The sequence below is a fragment of the Elgaria multicarinata genome, chromosome 10, assembly GCF_023053635.1.
Source record: "Elgaria multicarinata webbii isolate HBS135686 ecotype San Diego chromosome 10, rElgMul1.1.pri, whole genome shotgun sequence".
NCBI lineage: Eukaryota > Metazoa > Chordata > Lepidosauria > Squamata > Anguidae > Elgaria > Elgaria multicarinata.
In genome coordinates, this window is record NC_086180.1 from 95011257 (window position 1) to 95030698 (window position 19442).

A 19442-nucleotide genomic window follows, 5' to 3' on the forward strand; every position below is an offset into this window, starting at 1 on the left:
AGCAGGAAGTTACCAAAAGCAGGCTTGGTGGGGATCAGGGGATGGGGAGAAAAAGAAAAAAAGCTGACTTGATAGTGAAGTCACACTGTCTGATGAAGAGTTCCGGAGAACTTAAAAGCTTAGCCATTTTTTGTGATCTTTTGGTTGGCCTGATGATATAAAGGTATTGCATTAATATGGATTTTGGAATTTTTCTTGCAATCAATCCTGCTGTCTTTATGTTTTTTCAAAGAGGGTACTTATTGTAGAGGAGGACCTCAGAGTTGTTCCAGAAAATGCACTGATGGAGTGCCCCATGCCTTCTTGAATGTAGGAGAATTTGCTGAGGAATTCCAATCCTCCTCCTCCAAAGAGGTCTCCCTTGGCTTGGGTCAGCCTGACAGGTTTCTAGTTTGTTTGATCCTATGTCCTCTGACATTCATTCAGTCATTCATTCATTCATTCATTCACTTATTCATTCATCACATTTCTATACTGCCCAACAGCTAAAGCTTTCTGGATGCTACACAGCATGTTAAAGCATAATATAAAAACTATAACATTCAGAAATTTAAAACAGGTTAAAAACAACTGACAATAAAACTACAATAACATGATAAAATCTTCTATGGATATACACTAGTCTGGGGGATTTATTTTGTTTTGTTTTGTTTTACATTCCTATACTGTCCAGTAGCCAAAGCTCACAATAGTTAAAACCGTAAAATACAATAACTTGATAAAACACAATATAAAACTTTTAAAAGTTTAAAAGTACAGTACAAAACCAAATTAAAAACAAGTAGCAGAGTGAAGACCTAAATTACAACAACAGATTTAAAACAATAAAAACTGAAGAACTGACATACAAAGTTCTTCCTCTGGCTCCTAAAAGTCCACAACACAGGCCCTAGGCAAGCTTCTCTGAGGAGGGTGCCTCACCTCACCTCACCCTCTGAGGAGGGTGCCTCACTTCTTGCGGGGAGCACCAAGAGAAGGACCTCTAAGATGACCTTAGGATGACCTTAGTTATCCTTCAGGTAACCTGGTCTTAAGCTATTCAGAGTTTTGGAAGTTAATACCAGCACTTTGAATTGAGCATAGAAATGATCTGGAAGCCGGTGCAGTTCACAAAGCACTGGCATAATATGTTTATATCCAAACAAGAGGTTACCAGAGCATGGATAAGCTGTAGCTAAGTTATCTCTGTCCAGATATGAATGTAGCTGCTAGCAGCTGAAGCTGATAAAAGGGGCTCCACGCCACTGAAGCCACTGGTGCATCAGCTGACACTTCTTTTTGGTTGTTACAATTCCTCTTCTTTGGCAATGTGTAAGTGGCTACCCTAGAATATTTGGAGAAAATTCTGTGAAGTGGCCTTTTTCTAGGGGAATGAGAAATCTCAGAAATTTTCTCAGAAAAATGCCTTACATTTTTGGCTCCAAGCAGTTTGAGGTGTGGGTTGCTAGACAGATGAGGAAAGGTTAAATATTTGGATTTTAATCCAAGTTCGAGATAAATTTAGGGGTTGTAATACTCCCATATTTGATGTTTGCATCATGAGCTCACAAGATGTGTATTTCCAAGACAAAAAAATATAAGTCGGTGGTTAGCTCTCATTAAAATAACACTTAAGTACGTTACAATGAATGTAGAGCTAATTGCACAATGACAGGTCATGTGTTAGAACACAGGTCACTTATGAATTTGTATAAAGCAGGAATTGGGTTGGGGGCAATTTAAAATAGAGGAAGAGAGGTGGAAAGGGAGATGCTGAACCCTTTCCCAGCTAGCTTGGTGTCCATCCTCCTCTGTTTTCCCCTAGAAGGGTTCTGAAACCAGAGGTGAATTCGCTGGGAGAAAAGCAAATTGTGGGATATAGCTCTGGTGGGAAAGTGGGACGGGGAAAGACTTTGGACTTTCTCCTACTTATACTTTTTCAGCTTTTATTCAGCATTTTCCACATTTTAAAATACAGGCTGTGCCACCATCATGTATAGTTACCCCCCAACATATATCAAATGTTTACCCTACTCCCACTTCTCATCCTCCCCCTTAGTCAGCTTAGCCTATATTTTAACCAAGGATTGTGTTGCTGTTGTGTATTTAGCACTGAAGTGTTATCAGTGTGGACTAGGGATGTATTTTGTCTAATCCATTCTGTCTGAGTTTCATGGATTGTCAGGCATCTTCTGTTTTGCCATTTGCTCATTGACTGAAATGGCTTATTTCCCCCTTCAGAAAAGTCCATTAAAAAGTAGCACAAAACATAACTTTCACTGCCGTGTAGTATTTTGCATATTTTTTCTTACCTTAGTTTACAACCATTGACCAGAATGCACAAAAAAGTGCCACACAACGGAGTCTGAAGAGGGATCAGAGATATATAAAACATTGTGCATGTTTTAAATGAATTTCCAGTAATTTTCATTGTATGACTAAATTGGTGTACAATTCTAAAAGGTAAAAAAATAGTTTGCAAGTCCATGCAACTTGGAAGACAACAGTCTGTGGTGGAATCCATGGTTCAGATTCATAGAAATTCAAAGTCATTTGAATTTGTTTCATATTTCTCCAATGTTCCTAGAGTTGACCTTGCAAAGGGAAAATACCCTCAAATACAGGAGACTGGCTACTCATGAGCCATACTCACAAAGAAGGCGAGAATCTGTTTTCCCTTCAAGACAGGGGTTTAGGAATCAATCTATTGATGGGAGTAATAATTTCTGATAAAAAAATTGGAACATTATGGACATTACGGGTGCTGTTAGGAAGAGCCCACCTGAGCATGGGCCCCAGATCTCCTGAGCTGTGCCCCCGTTGCCATCATCTGCCTTAATACAAGCCTGCTTCTTTTCTCTAAGCTCACTAGCCTTGCAATTACTAAGGAAGCCATAGAACTTGCTCCCTTAGCAGACCAATATGAAGTGCAGCATCTATGCACACTAGCCTTTTAAATTAGAGGGGAGACTGCCATCTTTCCCTCCACAGCTAGCTCATTATTTTCTCTCTCTCACCCTACTTTTCTTGGGAGCCTATTTGCAATGACATTTTGAAGAGGGAGAGGGAAAAGCAGGAAGTGCTCCATGTGAAATACTGACATTTCACACAGCATCTGATTTTACTGTCCCAAACTGGAACCTTTGGCTTCTGCAGAAGTTTAGTAGCTTCAGCGCAGCAATGGAATTATGCAAAAGGAATTGAGAATAAAAGTATCATACAAATCTATGGTGCAACCACATTTAGAATACTGTGTATAGCTTTTGGTCACCACACCTAAAAAAAAGATATTGTAGAGCTGGAAAAAGTGCAGAAAAGGGCAACTAAATTGAATAAGGGGTTGGAGCATCTTCCATATGAGGGACAGTTACAACAGCTGGGATTGTTTAGTTTGGGGAAAAGGAGGGTAAGCGGAGACATGACAGAGGCGTACTAAATCATGAATCGTGTGGAGAAGGTGGATATCTCATAATACTAGAACCCAGGGTCATCCCATGAAGGTGATTGGTTGGAAATTCAGGACAGATAAAAGGAAGTACTTCTTCACATAGTGCATAATTAAACTATGGAATTCACTACCACAAGATGTGGTGATGGCCACCAGTTTGGTTGTCTTTAAAAGGGGGGTTAGATAAATTCTTGGAGGAGAAGACTATCAATGGCTGCTAGTCCTGATGGCTATGTGCTATCTCCAGTATCAGAGGCAGTTGCTGGGGAACATGGGCAGTAGGATGAGTTGCACCCATGTCCTGCTTGTGGGTTCCTTGCTGACAGTAGGTTGGCCATGGTGAGAACAAAGTGTTGGACTAGATGGACTGTCGGTTTGATTCAGAATGGCTCTTCTTATGAGCTTAAGAATTCTAGCTTCAGTGGTGAAGGAAAGACACTTAGTGCATGCTCAGAGTTTCTCCATAACTTAGTCCTAGTTTTGAAAATAGACTCATTGCTAGAATCCTTGTGAAGTCTTGGCACAAATAAAGTTATGGGGAGGAAAATACAATGAGAGCTTGTGCATAACAATACCCCCTGTGGCTATCATTCTGCAATGATCTCTGATGGGGCAGTGAATCCTGAAACTTTCATCCAATACATCCAAGAAATAAAAGTGTTCTTTTTAAAAAGAAATCAAATTATAAAGGCACATAGCACAAAAAAACTTGCACTTACTTTTCCAGTATTGTTGTTGTTGTTTATTCGTTCAGTCGTTTCCGACTCTTCGTGACTTCATGGACCAGCCCACGCCAGAGCTTTCTGTTGGCCGTTGCCACCCCCCAAGGTCAAGTCCCCCAAGGTCAAGTCTGTCACCTGCAGAATATCATCCATTCATCTTGCCCTTGGTCGGCCCCTCTTCCTTTTGCCATCCACTTTCCCTAGCATCAGCCTCTTCTCCAGGGTCTCCTGTCTTCTCATTATGTGGCCAAAGTACTTCAGTTTTGCCTTTAATACCATTCCCTCAAGTGAGCAGTCTGGCTTTATTTCCTGGAGTATGGACTGGTTTGATCTTCTTGCAGTCCAAGGCACTCTCAGAACTTTCCTCCAACACCACAGTTCAAAAGCATCTATCTTCCTTCGCTCAGTTTTCCTTATGGTCCAGCTCTCGCAGCCATAGGTTACTACGGGGAATACCATTGCTTTAACTATGCGGACCTTTGTTGTCAGTGTGGTGTCTCTGCTCTTAACTATTTGATCAAGATTTGTCATTGCTCTCCTCCCAAGAAGTAAACGTCTTCTGATTTCCTGGCTGCAGTCAGCGTCTGCAGTAATCTTTGCGCCCAGAAATACAAAGTCTGTCACTGCCTCCACGTTTTCTCCCTCTATTTGCCAGTTATCAATCAAGCTGGTTGCCATAATCTTGGTTTTTTTGAGGTTTAACTGCAACCCAGCTTTTGCACTTTCTTCTTTCACCTTTGTCACAAGGCTCCTCAGCTCCTCCTCGCTTTCAGCCATCAAAGTGGTGTCATCTGCATATCTGAGATTGTTAATGTTTCTTCCTGCGATTTTAACTCCAGCCTTGGATTAACTCCAGCCCAGCACGTCGCATGATGTGTTCTGCATACAAGTTGAATAGGTAAGGTGAGAGAATACAACCCTGCCGTACTCCTTTCCCAATCTTAAACCAGTCTGTTGTTCCATGGTCTGTTCTTACCATTGCTACTTGTTCGTTATACAGATTCCTCAGGAGGCAGACAAGATGACTTGGTATCCCCATACCACCAAGAACTTGCCACAGTTTGTTATGATCCACACAGTCAAAGGCTTTAGAATAGTCAATAAAACAGAAATAGATGTTTTTCTGGAAGTCCCTGGCTTTCTCCATTATCCAGCGGATATTGGCAATTTGGTCTCTAGTTCCTCTGCCTTTTCTAAACCCAGCTTGTACATCTGGCAATTCTCGCTCCATGAATTGCTGGAGTCTACCTTGCAGGATCTTGAGCATTACCTTGCTGGCATGTGAAATAAGTGTCACTGTCCGATAGCTTGAACATTCTTTAGTGTTTCCCTTTTTTGGTATGGGGATATAAGTTGATTTTTTCCCAGTCTGATGGCCATTCTTGTGTTTTCCAAATTTGCTGGCATATGGCATGCATCACCTTGACAGCATCATCTTGCAATATTTTAAACAGTTCAGCTGGGATACCGTTGTCTCCTGCTGCCTTGTTATTAGCAGTGCTTCTTAAGGCCCATTCAACCTCACTCTTCAGGATTCTGGCTCTAACTCACTGAGCACACCGTCTGAGCTATCCCCGATATTATTATCCTTCCTATACAGATCTTCCGTATATTCTTGCCACCTTTTCTTGATCTCTTCTGTTTCTGTTAGGTCCTTGCCATCTTTGTTTTTGATCATACCCATTTTTACCTGGAATTTACCTCCGATGTTTCTAATTTTCTGGAAGAGGTCTCTTGTCCTTCCTATTCTATTGTCTTCTTCCACTTCCGCACATTGCTTGTTTAAAAATAATTCCTTATCTCTTCTGGCTAACCTCTGGAATTTTGCATTTAATTGGGCATATCTCCCCCTATCACTGTTGTCTTTTGCTTTCCTTCTTTCTTGGGCTACTTCCAGTGTCTCAGCAGACAGCCATCTTGCCTTCTTGGTTTTCTTTTTCTTTGGGACGTTTTTTGTTGCCACCTCTTGGACAATGTTGCGAACTTCTGTCCATAGTTCTTCCGAGACCCTATCTACTAAATCTAGTCCCTTAAATCTATTCTTCACTTCCACTGCATATTCATTAGGAATATTAGTGAGCTCATATCTAACTGATCTGTGGGTCTTCCCTATTCTCTTTAGTTTGATTCTAAATTGTGCAATAAGAGGTTCATGATCTGAACCACAGTCAGCTCCAGGTCTTGTTTTTACTGTCTGTATAGATGTCCACCACCTTTGTCTGCAAAGGATGTAGTCAATCTGATTTCGGTGTCGTCCATCTGGTGAAGTCCATGTATAAAGCCGTCTTTTAGGTTGTTGGAAGAGAGTGTTTGTTATGCACAGTGAGTTGTCCTGGCAGAATTCTATCAGCCTATGTCCCGCTTCATTTTGTTCTCCTAGACCATGCTTACCTGTAATTCCAGATGTCATTTGACTGCCCACCTTAGCGTTCCAGTTTCCTGTAACGAAAATAACATCTCTTTTTGGTGTATTATTCAGTAGGTGCTGCAGATCCTCATAGAACTGATCTACTTCTGCTTCTTCAGCATCTGTGGTTGGGGCATATATTTGGATCACTGTGATGTTAAATGGCTTACCCTGGATTCGAATTGAGATCATTCTATCATTTTTTGGATTGTATCCAAGCACTGCTTTAGCCACTTTATTATTAATTATGCAGGCTACTCCATTTCTTCTGTGATCCTCTTGTCCACAGCAGTAGATCTGGTGGTGATCTGATGTGAAGTGGCCCATTCCAGTCCATTTCAGTTCACTGACACCCAATATATCTATATTTAATCTTGACATCTCACCAATAACCACATCCAATTTGCCCTGGCTCATATTATTATTATTATTTATTTATTTATTTATTTATATAGCACCATCAGTGTACATGGTGCTGTACAGAGTAAAACAGTAAATAGCAAGACCCTGCCGCATAGGCTTACAATCAGATCTTACATTCCAGGTTCCTATGGTGTTTTGATCTTTAGAACATCGGATTTGTTATTCACCACCAGCACCGTCGGCCGCTAGCCTAAGGGGCTACTATGCCCACAATTATCATCCAATTCCAACTAAGAGAAAAAGGTTACAGGTTTTTAAAAAACAACAACAACAAAATTCTCATGATAGTCAAAGGAGGCATAAAGACTCAGTTTTCCCAAACTTTGACTCAGGTTTGGTACTGAGCTGAAGTATACAGATTCCAAATTGGCCCGAGCAGAAATGGAATGCTTTCCAAACCGCTGAGTTGAAGTGGTGGTGGTGGTGAGACAGTGCACATGTCTAATGTATGTATGGCTGTAGCTAGACCTAAGGTTTATCCCAGGATTGTCCTGGGGTCAAAACTGTTCATCTAAGTGCCACACAGGGCATCCAGCGCTCAGGCAGGGATGAACCCGGGATGATCCTGGGATAAACCTTAGGTCTAGCTACGGCCTATGTATCTCTGAATTTATATATACATACACACACACACTAGAGGTGTGCACTGACCCTCCCCCACTCCCTGCTTTGACTTGATAAGCAGATGCGAATTTGTGTTATGGGCTGGTGCCCTGAATCTTTTAAGAACCTAGCAACGCCCCTGATGGACATCAATAAATTAGAGTGAGCTGAACTTTTGGGAGCTTTGATTTTCGTTCAAAATTTGAATATTTTATGTGGGTAAACCTTTCAGAACAGCTGAGCAGATTGCATAAAAATAAAAATAATTTATTTGCTTTTCAGTCAGGTTCTGGATATGGTCAGGTTCTGTGCAGAAACCCCTAGAAGCTGATATTTAAACCCTAAGGAACTGTGCAGTCCCTGAGTGAATCACCAAGCACAATTCAGGAAAGCTCCCAAGCTTTGAGAGCCATGGAGCTGTGCAGTCCCAGAACTTGTCAGATTTATTTATTTATTTAGCACATTTTAATCAACTAAAGTGATTTGGGTGGATTATACAAAACAAAGGTGATAAAATAAAATACAAACCAACCGACAAACAAGCAGCATAGGAAAAGCAATGTAAAACCTATAAAAACAGCCCTAGAATCTAAAATGTCTGGAAGATAAGAAAAGGTATTTCTTTGAAATTGAAAATATAGAAGTGTGGGCCGCAGGTGAGCCTCCTTGGTGAGGGGATCCCATAAACAGTGTGCCACAACTGAGAAGGCCCTACCTCTTGTAGCCACTTGCCTAACTGCCTTCGCTAATGGGGGCAGGCGCCCAGAGAAGGCCTTTGAAGGGGATGGACTAAAAGTGGCCACTGAATTTTATTTATTTAATTACTATTATATAGAATCATAGAATAGTAGAGTTGGGAGGTACCTATAAGGCCATCGGATACATTTATATCCTGTCTTGTTTCCTTAAAAGAAACCTTGTAAGGTAGATTAGGCTGAGTCAGTCCCCCAGTGAGTTTCATGGCTGAGTTGGAGCTAGAACCTGGATCTCCTGGGAGCCAGACCAACACTCTAACCATTACAACACACTGGCTCTCAGTCTGGTTCTGGACACTAATTACACCTCAGACAATGCAGTAGTTCATTCCTAAAGGTCATAGAAAATCATTAGTAGATTTTAGAGTCCAGTCTTCAAATTAAAAGACTTGCAAGAGCTGAACAATAGTTGTTCCAAATCAAAATATACACAGAAGTTTTAGGGAACAGAGGTTTCTAGTGATCATCTCCAAATAGGCAAACCCTTTGTAATTAGAGGTGTGTACCAACACCCAGCTTTGATTGTGACCCAATTCAGCACTTTCGAAAAATACCTGACTCATCTCGGACCAATTTAGTACTATCTGCTTTGACTTGGTCCCAAACCCAAATCGAGGTTTGGAAATCCAAGGCTTTGTGAGTTCCATTGACTGTCATGGGCAATTCCAAAACAGTTATAACTTTGTTTCTCTTAGTCAGAATTGGATTCTGGTTTCAGGCATAGATGATGATGATGATGATGATGATGATGATGATGATGATGATGATGATGATGATGATGATTATATACTGCCCCATAGTTGAAGCTCTCTGGGTGGTTTACATTAGGAGCATTCCATTGTCACGTATGGGACATTTATACTCAAGTTCAAGACAAAGAATCTTTTGCATATACTAATAATGTTTAAAATGAAATGATTTATTTTGCAGCATATGAATACAATGGTCATTACTAGCAGAACAGGGTTAGTAACTTTAAATTCAGCAAGAAACAATTATCTTAGACACTATTAATATTGTGTCACGTATGGGACACAAGAATTTCCATCTTAGTGCACATGGTTATCTTCAATGAAACATTTCTGTGAACTGTGAACTTGAAACTAATTCAACTTTTTTCTGATAATTCCTGAGATATCACCTCACATTTATATCCATGTTAGACTCAATTTTTACATTTTAGTTCAGTCCAAAAAAAATGGTTTTTTGATGTCACGTATGGGACATTCTCTGTCACGTATGGAACACTGTCTGCACTACAATATAAAAAACTCACTTAGGACTATTAAATATGAATTATTAATTTATTTAAGACACTAGCATCAACAAATAATGTAGTTAGAGTGTTTAATCATTGATATTTGAAAAGTTCCTTTACATTAGAATAATTCTGAAAATTTATACATGGTGCAGCGACGAGACTTCGAAGGCACAGTTGGTGGGTCAACCTTCCTAATCACATCCTTAAAGGAGTATGTAATACAATCAGGAGTGTGGGGTCACTTATAATGATGTTTGTTGGCAGGAACCATTACACTCACTTTAACTCCATCCATGCCACAGACTTCCATAACACTGCCTGGGTAGGCCACCTTATTATAACTAACCAAGCACCAAGCACCTATATTGAATTTCACATTTGAAGTAGGCCTAGTAACAGGAACAGATTCTTCACTCTCCAGGGCATGGTGTTTGAAGGAAACTAGACCGTTTGGTTTAGCCTGCACAATATGATATGATGCTATCCCAGGCACAATGATAGTTCCTTCCCAAGGCTTGTCTTTCTCTACTTGGGAATGTATTTCACTCTGGGAAATGTACAGAGTGCATGTTGAGGGAGCAAGTTCATTTGCTAACTGTGCAAACTCCACTGCATTCTGTACGACACTGACATTGCCTTGTCTCATGGTCTTTTGTCATACAAGCCTTTTCACATTGCCTCCCACACCATCAACTATTCCTTTGCCATGTGAGGTGGCAAAATATTTCCAACTGAACTTTCTTTGGTATTTTTTTGCTAGAAGCTTCAGCACGTGCACCATGTATTTGTTCTTGAACTCAGATGCAGGTCCATCGCTCCAAATGATGTCCTGAGTAACACCAGTTTCTTCACTCATTATCTCATAGAGTTTCATCAGCATTACATACACAGTGTGTTTGTCCTTCTGTGTTATATCTGAGCACAAGAGGAAGGTTCTACAAGATCCATTTAAGAAAACACTTGCAGTGAAAAGCGTTACACTTGCTCGAGACCAAAGGGTACTCTGAATCTCGTTCTGATACTCACAGCTATAAGACATAGCAAAATCAATTTGCAGCACTCTTACATTTTCCAGTTTTTGATCACTTAAGAAAGCATTTGCTTGTATTCTTTTTATGTGAACATGACCCAGAAAGTTTTCATGACTTGAAACAATATCTTCATGTAATTCACCAGCACAACCATCTTTCATGCTTAACACTAGTCTTCCATCAGCATCCTTTTCCCACTGCTTCCATGTGACATGATTTGCTGGCTCTTCAGGAAATGGAATATTTTTTCCACTGGAACATTTTTCACATGTATTTAGTTTTTTTATTGCGTGCTCTCTGCAACCTCTTTCGATCTCTTTCATGCTTCTTCCTCTGCAACTTCTCTCTGCTACTCATAGACATTTTTCTTTCTTCTCAGTTCTTTTAACCTTTCATTTTCCTTTTTTTTTGAAATTGATCCTCCATCTTCTTCTTTAGTCTCATTTTCTTCATTCTTTCAGCACTAGTGCTCTTTTTATTTTCAGTTGACACATTGACACATTCATTGTGCATTATCTGCATAATAAGTGTCACGTATGGGACAATAAATAAAGGGACGTATAAACTGTTTAAAATACAAAATTAACATTAAGAAAATATATCATTGTGGACAACATTATCTTTGTTTTAAATCTGCTTTACTACATTTTAAATGCTACAAATAACATATATAACCTAAAAAGTGCACTTTTTCATGTCACGTATGGGACAGCAAACCTATATGCATAATTAGCTATATATCTGCTAATAAACACACAGTTTCTAATGTTTTAACATGTAGGCAGCTACTTTAGGACCTTATCTTTGCTATCAGAATGAAAACAACACTTAATTCACTGTACAATACAATGCTAACACTTAATCTGTTTTACTGTTTTACTCTGTACAGCACCATGTACATTGATGGTGCTATATAAATAAATAAATAAATAAATAATAATAATAATAATAATAATAATCAAATGTAACCTCATTTAGCATGTGACTGATCTTGACAATGGTAGCCATTTTGAAAACCAGGTTGTGCAATAATAATAGCAAAAAAATTATCTTTCATCATCAAAATACCCTCTTTCCACTATATATAACTAATACAATACAAAATATTAACTAATTTTTCATTTTGAAATTTCATGTGTTTTGTCCCTGTTTCAGTGGAATGCTCCATAAGATTAAAACAATTAAAACTGATATACAAAATCTAAAACCATAAATTGAGTAGGAGCTCAATAGTAGTCCCTTAGGAGGGCGTTACTCCTGCCAAGTGTCATTAAAATAAGAGCACAGAGTTTTGTGTTATACACCCTGCATTTTTCCCAGAAAAATGCAGATACATTTCCTATTTCTTGGCAGAAAACTGTAACTCAGGTTCTTTTTGGGGTTCCAATCTGGTTCCCTCACTCTAAGAGCTCTCTTGAATGCCTTTTCCTCTGGTTAATACTTGGTGTTCCCAGGTGTGTTTCTTGAGCTGCCCTTAATCTGGAGGCTGGGCTTAAATCGCTAAAATGCTTAGCGTGAATATATTCTATACACGTCTGGCTCCGTTGCTGCCTTGTGCTTACTCCCAACTCTTTGGCTTCCAAGATATTGTCAGATTCCTTTGAATCTCCTTGGCCAAAAGCAGTGGTGCAAAACTCACCTCTCTCCCTATTATTGTCTCTCAATAATAATAATAATAATAATAATAATAATAATAATAATAATAATAATAATTCTTACCTGCCTCTCCATCTTGATCGAGGCAGGGAACAACAATAAGTATAAAATATTGATTAAAAACATAGTATACATTGTTAAAACTTCCTAAAAAACATACTAAAAGCATCTTAAAAGCATCATAAAACTTGCTATCCATGGACATAGAAAGTGCCAAATCGACTGTTCAACAGAGATTACTGGACACAGGCTACCAGGAGCTCCAAGGAGCTGCATGGGGACCATGTTCCCCTGAGTCATTTGGTCTACCAGGCCATTCCTGCAAAGACGGAATGCCATACTTGGGATGGCTAACTATCCCTAAATATAGGAAGGCATTCTTCTTAGCAAAGTTCAGTGTTGTCCCCTCCAAGCTATTAGAGGGCAAATTCAGGAAAATCCCAAAGAATATTAGATGCTGCCCCTGTAAAGACGTCAAGGTGGATTCCATCTTGCATGTTCAATTCTACTGCAGTTACTATCAAGAGGCCAGGAAAGACCTAATATGTCCTAATATATACAGTGTTTCCCTGGTCGCTCTCCTGAGTATCTTATGATTATTGTACTCCAGGGCACCAATAAGCCTATTACTGAGCAAGTGGCCAAATTTCTGAATCTGGCTATTCTCATTAGACTACTCATGGATATTCAATAATTTCTTTAAATCTACTGATTAGCATTTTTACAGATTTTGTAACCTCCAGTTAACTTTCATTTAATACATTCCAAACTGTGTGTAAGCGATCATAGGAGCTGTTCCCTAAAGCCACTGTGTAAACAAATATTTTGATTTGAAGATGGTTCCTAAGAACAACTGCTATTTACCTTTTTGCAAGTGTTTTGATTTGAAGATGGTCCCTAAAATCTGTCAGTGATTTCCTATGGTCCTTAGAATTTATTTATTTATTTGTTATTGTATTTATATCCCACCTTTTTTCCTCTAAGGAACCCAAGGCGGCGTACATAACCCTCCTCCTCTCCCATGTTATCCTCACAACAACAACCCTGTGAGGTAGGTTGGGCTGAGAGTCTGTGATTGGCCCAAAGTTAGCCAGTGGGTTTCCATGGCCAGGTGAGGACTAGAACCCGGATCTCCCGACTCCCAGTCCAACACTTTAGCCATAGCACATAGCCATCAGGGCTAGTAGCCACTGATAGCCTTCTCCTCCAGGACTTTATCCATCCAAGTGGGTGGTCATCACCACATCTTGTGGTAGTGAATTCCATAGTTTAACTATGTGCTGTGTGAAGAAGTGTTTCCTTTTATCGGTCTTGAATCTCCCACCAAGTTGAACAATCCCAGCTGTTGAAACCTGCTCTCATAGGGGAGATGCTCCAGGCCCTTGATCATTTTAGTTGCCCTTTTCTGCACTTTTTTTTAGTTAAGCTATGTTTAAGGCCTTTTTGGAAACAATGTTACGGCCACCATGATATATAAATTGCTCCATAGATTAAGTTTCCTTGCAGGGCTCCTCAGAATTTTCTTCACTTGAATTCTCTTGTATGAATATGTCATCTAAATATGTCCAACCTGTGTTCAAATTTTAAATCACCATAATACTTTGCTTTCTTTCAGGGGCCGGAGTTTTCTTCCTCTCTTGCGCGGAAGGAGAGAAGATCAGCTTCCTCTTTGACTGCATTGTTCACGGCATCTCTCCAATGAAAGGCCCTTTTGGCTTACATCCTGTCCTACCAGGTTAATATAGGATAACCATTTCAAGAGGGAACTCCCCTCGGATAACACAGTTTGCTCTGACTGGAATAAGAGGTTCCGTGTGCCAGGGGCATGTAAAGGGCAAAATGGTGGCTAATACCAAAGTGTAAATGGGGTCTGACGTTTCGACCTGCCCGTTTTCATCTTCTCTATAGCTCATACTTTTGCTGCAAGAGGTTGCCTGGATTATCGAATGACCCGCCCCCTCCCCCAACACTCAGGGCCTTGTCTTGGATCATAATTCAAACTGTAGAAAATCTGTGGGAAAGAAGGACTCCAGTTTAGAATACATGCAAGAATTACTCCGGTGCTAATTTTTTATTCCTAGCGTCGCTTGTTCCCTGGAGAAACTGGATTTACTATCCAGTTCTTTGAATGTTGACTCAAAAATAAGACCCACTGTATTTAATGGGGCTCACTTGCTGGTATGGAGCCATACAATATTGAGAACAATATTCAAGAACCAATTCTTGAAGTGGTTCAAGAAATCACCATGTGTGCATTAACAGTTTAGATTAAAATTTATGTATCCTATTAGGTCAAATCATTGTGGTTGAAAGGAAGACAGTCTAAATTCCACTTTCCATTTTGTCAAATGCTGAAAAGAGCACCCATGTTTAGTGGTTCAAATATGTTTCAAAGAGTTTAATAATAACTACTATCAGTATTTTTGTTTTATTTCTTCACTGGAAAGAAGAAATAAAGAATTATTTTCTCTGAGAAATTAAACCTCTGTTGGAAAGTGATTCTTCTAGTAATACCATGCAGGTCTTCCAATGGGATGGGTAAACTAGTGAAGTACTGGGAAATAGTACCCCCTCTAATAACATGCTCATCAGGATCAGTCTGAATCAGAGCCTCTTCACCTGCAAAATGCAATGCAAAAGAGGTCCCACTATTTTCAATCTTGTCTTCTCCAGGCTAAACATGCCCAGTTCTTTCAGTCTCTCCTCATGGGGCTTTGTTTCCAGACCCCTGATCATCCTCGTTGCCCTCCTCTGAACCCCCTCCATCTTGTCTGCATCCTTCTTGAAGTGTGGTGCCCAGAACTGGATGCAATACTCAAGATGAGGCCTAACCAGGGCCGAATAGAGCGGAACCAGTACCTCGCATGATTTGGAAGTAATACTTCTATTAATGCAGCCCAAAATAGCATTTGCTTTTTTTGCAGCCACAACACACTGTTGGCTCATATTCAGCTTGTGATCTACAACAATTCCAAGATCTTTCTCGTTTGTAGTATTGCTGAGCCAAGTATCCCCCATCTTGTAACTGTGCATTTGGTTTCTTTTTCCTAGGTGTAGAACTTGGCATTTATCCCTATTAAATTTCATTCTGTTGTTTTCAGCCCAGCACTCCAGCCTATCAAGATCACTTTGAAGTTTGTTTCTGTCTTCCAGGTAATTGGGGTAATTGAAGTCCCCCATTACTACTATATCACACTTCTTTAAAACACTGGCAATTAGCTTTTTAAAAGTTTCATCCTCATCTTCTCCTTGATTGGGTGGTGGGTAGTAGACTCCAACTATCATGTTCCTTTTATTCCTTGCCCCATTTATTTTGGGCGCTGTTAGAGCTCTTAGCTCTGTTGTGGTGCAAAAGCCTTCATCCATTGTTACCTCCACATTTACATCACCCTGCCCTGTAGGATTCAGTTTAAAGCTCTCCTGATGAAGTTCTTCACGTTGTGGCCAAATACATTCTTCCTAGCCCTTGCGAGGTGCAACCTTGCCAGCAGTCCATCTTCCAAGTAGCATAGCCTATAGTCCCAGAATCCAAATCTCTCATGTCGGCACCATCTTTGTAGTCGTTCACCCGGAGTATTTTTCTTTCACTTTCACTTTCTAATCCTCTACCAAGAACTGTGAAGATGGATGAGAAAACCATCTGGGCCCCAAAGTTCTTGAGTTTCCTTCCCAAAGCTTCAAAGACTTGACGTGATTTCTTCGTAGATCCACTTGGCGGTATCATTTGTTCCCGCATGGATAAGAAGAAAAGGGTGTGTGTCAGTGCATTTATGAGCTTTGGCAATCCTTCAGTCACATCTCTAATCTGTGCTCCAGGAAGACAGCATACCTGGTGAGTCCATGGGTCTTTGTGACTTACTTGGTTTTCAATCCCACACAGCAGTGAGTCTCCCACAACGACTATTCTTCTCTTCTTGGTTGACCGACCTTCTGCCTCTAGCTCAGTGTTGCACAGAGTCCCCTGTAATTCTTCCTCTGCAGATTGACCTTCAGTTTCACCCTCCAGTAGCTGAAAGCGGTTATATAGCTCTAGCGGTTCCACTGGTGCAAAATGTCTTCTAATTCTTCTGCTCCCAACTGTCACCCTTTTCCAGGGAGTTTCCTCTTCATTGGCTTTTCTCACCTCAGCATTCCCCACTTCTGCTTCAGCTTTCTGTTGCTCTTCCATCTCTTGTGCTTCTTGTTGCTGTTGCAGCTCCACCATTCTGTCTAAGAACTCCTTGTCTTCTCTTATTCCTTGGAGGGTGGACGCCTGCCGCTCAAGTGCTCTCACTTTTTCTTCCAATAGTGCCACCAGCTTGCACTTGTTGCATGTGCACACCATGTTGATCTCAGGCAGGAACAGGAACGTTGCACACACTTTGTAGGTTACACCACTGGAGACTTATTTTCATCTATTATATGCTATGCTATAGAGCAGCCGGTCTTGAGCCGGTCAATTGAAGTCCAACTTCTCTGCTTCTCATGGTGACTTCTGTTCACTTCCCAGAATTCCTCAGCAGTATGTAAATTCTTCCTGCTTTCTCAGATTAAAAAACCTCCCATCCTCATTCAGATGTGGAGACTTTAGGAGGGAAGAAAGGCAATTCCAGTTATTGACCTCTACCCACACCCCCGCTATATAGCAATAAAGTGCTCATACTTGAGGTTGGCAGTCAGCCTCAAACCTAAACCTTTAGTGCTTCATAGCACAGCAAATGAGGTTTAAGGTGAGCAGAGGGTGGGAGGTGTTTATTTCCCTTTCACTGCAACCTAGCCCACCTTGCAAGCTTAAGCAGCATTACGAGTTTCCCATTTTTGACTGGCTGGCTGGAACCCAGAACATAAGAAGCCCCCTCCTGGATCAGACCAAAGGACTATCTAGTACAGTATCCTCTTTCCCACCGTGTGAAACCAGATGCCTCTAGGAAACCCAAAAGCAGGACATGAGGGAAATACTATACTCTGCTTCTGTTGTTGTTCCTCAGTGACTGGTGCTCAAAGGCATGCTGGCTATGATAAAACTATCGTTAGTGGCTACTGGTAATTATCCTCCATGAATTTGTCTTATCTCCTTTTAAAGCCATCTCAGTTGGTGACAGTCACCATACCTTGTAGTAGTGAATTTTGTAGTTTAATCACCTGCTGTGTGAAGAGCCACTTCCTTTTGTCTGTCCTGAGTCTTTCACCATTGTGCTTCATTGGATGACACCAGTTCTAGTATTATGAGAAGAGGGAAACGGCTTTCTATATACTTTCGCTACTCCAAGTATAATTTATACACCTCTATCATGTCCTCCCTCACCTTTTCTCCCCTTAAACTTTAAAGCCCCAATTGTTGATTGTTTTATAGAGGAATTACTCCTATCCCTGATCTTTCTTGTTGCCCTTTCCTCACCTTTTCCAGCTCTGCAACATTCTTTTAGAGAAGCAATGACCAGAACTATATACAATATTCTGTGTGGTCACACTATAGATTTGTATTAAAAAAATTATGAAATTTGCACTCATGTGTTTGATCCTTTTTCTAATTATCCCTAGCATGGAACTAGCCTTTTTCACAGTTGATGCACTCTGGGTCATTTAAATTCTTTACCATCTGGACATGGTGATTTGTTTCAGTTTCTAAAGAAGGTTTAGAACTTCATCTCTTATCACCACTATTTTCCTTAATTTCTCAGCTTTCCTTCCTGAAAATATTAGTCAGGATAACTGCCCTATATCTTCTGCAGTGAAGACAGACAACATAATTCATTCAACTTTTTCTGTGATCTCCTTATCCTTCTTTACTATCCTATAACACTTTTGTCATCCAATGATCCAATTGCCTTCCTAGCCAATTTCTTCTGATGTATTTATAGTGTTTTTTTTTTAAAAAAAAGAAAAAATTGATGGTCTTAGTGTTGTTAGCAACATACTGGTCAAAATCCTTTTTTGCATCCTGTATTGTCCTGCATTTCTTTTGTGTAGTTTTGTGTTATTTGTTGTTCCCCTTGTTTGGGCATGACTTCCATTTTCTGATGAAAGCCTTCTTTTTACTAATAGCTTTCTTGATGCTGCTTATTAACTATGCTGGCAGCATCTTAGACTTTTCCCTACCTTTCTTCACCTGCTGAATACATTCTAGTTGAACTATTGTTGTGGTTTGTAATAATGCCCATGCATTCTGGGGAAATTTGACTGTCTTTCCTTTCCTTTTCAATTTTGTTTTTATCAGTTGCCTCATCTTTGAGAAGATTCCTTTTTTGAAGTCAAATGTTACTATATTGGACTTCCTTGGCAATTGTCATTCAAATCTACGTTGCCTTGGATAAGCACTGTGGCAGTACAAAAAGGAACAGAGGCAAAACCTCCTCTTCGCTACAGACTGTGGGGTCACCTGAGGGAGGGAACAGGCACAGCTTCCCCTCTACTAGAGTTCCTGAGTACTTTTACTTTACTTTTACCAAGGAATGAACAAAAAAGTAAAGTGGTGACAATGGGAAAATATGTGGACAAGAGGGCTGAAATTTACGTTAAGTACCAGTCTTAAAGAAATTTTTTACAAAATGATGTATAGGTGGCATATGCCACCAGCAAAATTGGCCAAATGTATAAAGGGGGGCATCAGGACTGTGTTTGAAATGCGAAGAGCAGGAAGGGACATTCTACCATGCATGGTGGACCTGCAAAAAAGCAAAGACTTTCTAGATATAAATCCATTCTGTAATCCAAAAAATCCTAAAAATTAATATCCAATTGAAACCGGAATACTTTCTTTTGGGATTTATGGATGAGCAGATGAAAAAGAACCATGGGACTATATTCTTATATATGATGACAGCTGAAAGATTACTATATGCACAAAGATGGAAGGGCAAAATAGTGCCCACAATAGAGGAATGGCTAATGAAGATGTTTGAGCTAGCGGAGATGGAGAAACTCATGGCAATAATGAGAGAAAAATCGACTGTAAGATTTATAACGGAATGGGAACCTTTTGTAAATTTAATGAAGGGACAAGAAAAAAATGATTTGTATATCTGTGGATTCAACCAATAGTGTAGGAAATGTTGAGAGAGAAATTAGAGATTTGGACTTGACAGTGATAAAGAAAAATAATAATAATAACGACAACATTGTTATATATTTTTGCTGAGGAGAATATTGGAAGAACATTTTATTTGGTGTTTTGTTTG

The 19442-nt window shown here is 40.0% G+C and overlaps 1 protein-coding gene across 3 annotated transcripts in view; it reads left to right on the forward strand.

The window, feature by feature from the left end:
• Positions 1-19442, forward strand: part of DOK7 (docking protein 7) — a 70801-nt gene that overhangs the window by 11676 nt on the left and 39683 nt on the right. For all 3 annotated transcript variants that reach the window (XM_063135893.1, XM_063135894.1, XM_063135895.1), the window contains exon 5: positions 13901-14020. In XM_063135893.1, the coding sequence (XP_062991963.1) occupies positions 13901-14020 (120 nt within the window). The remainder of the gene's footprint in view (positions 1-13900; positions 14021-19442) is intronic.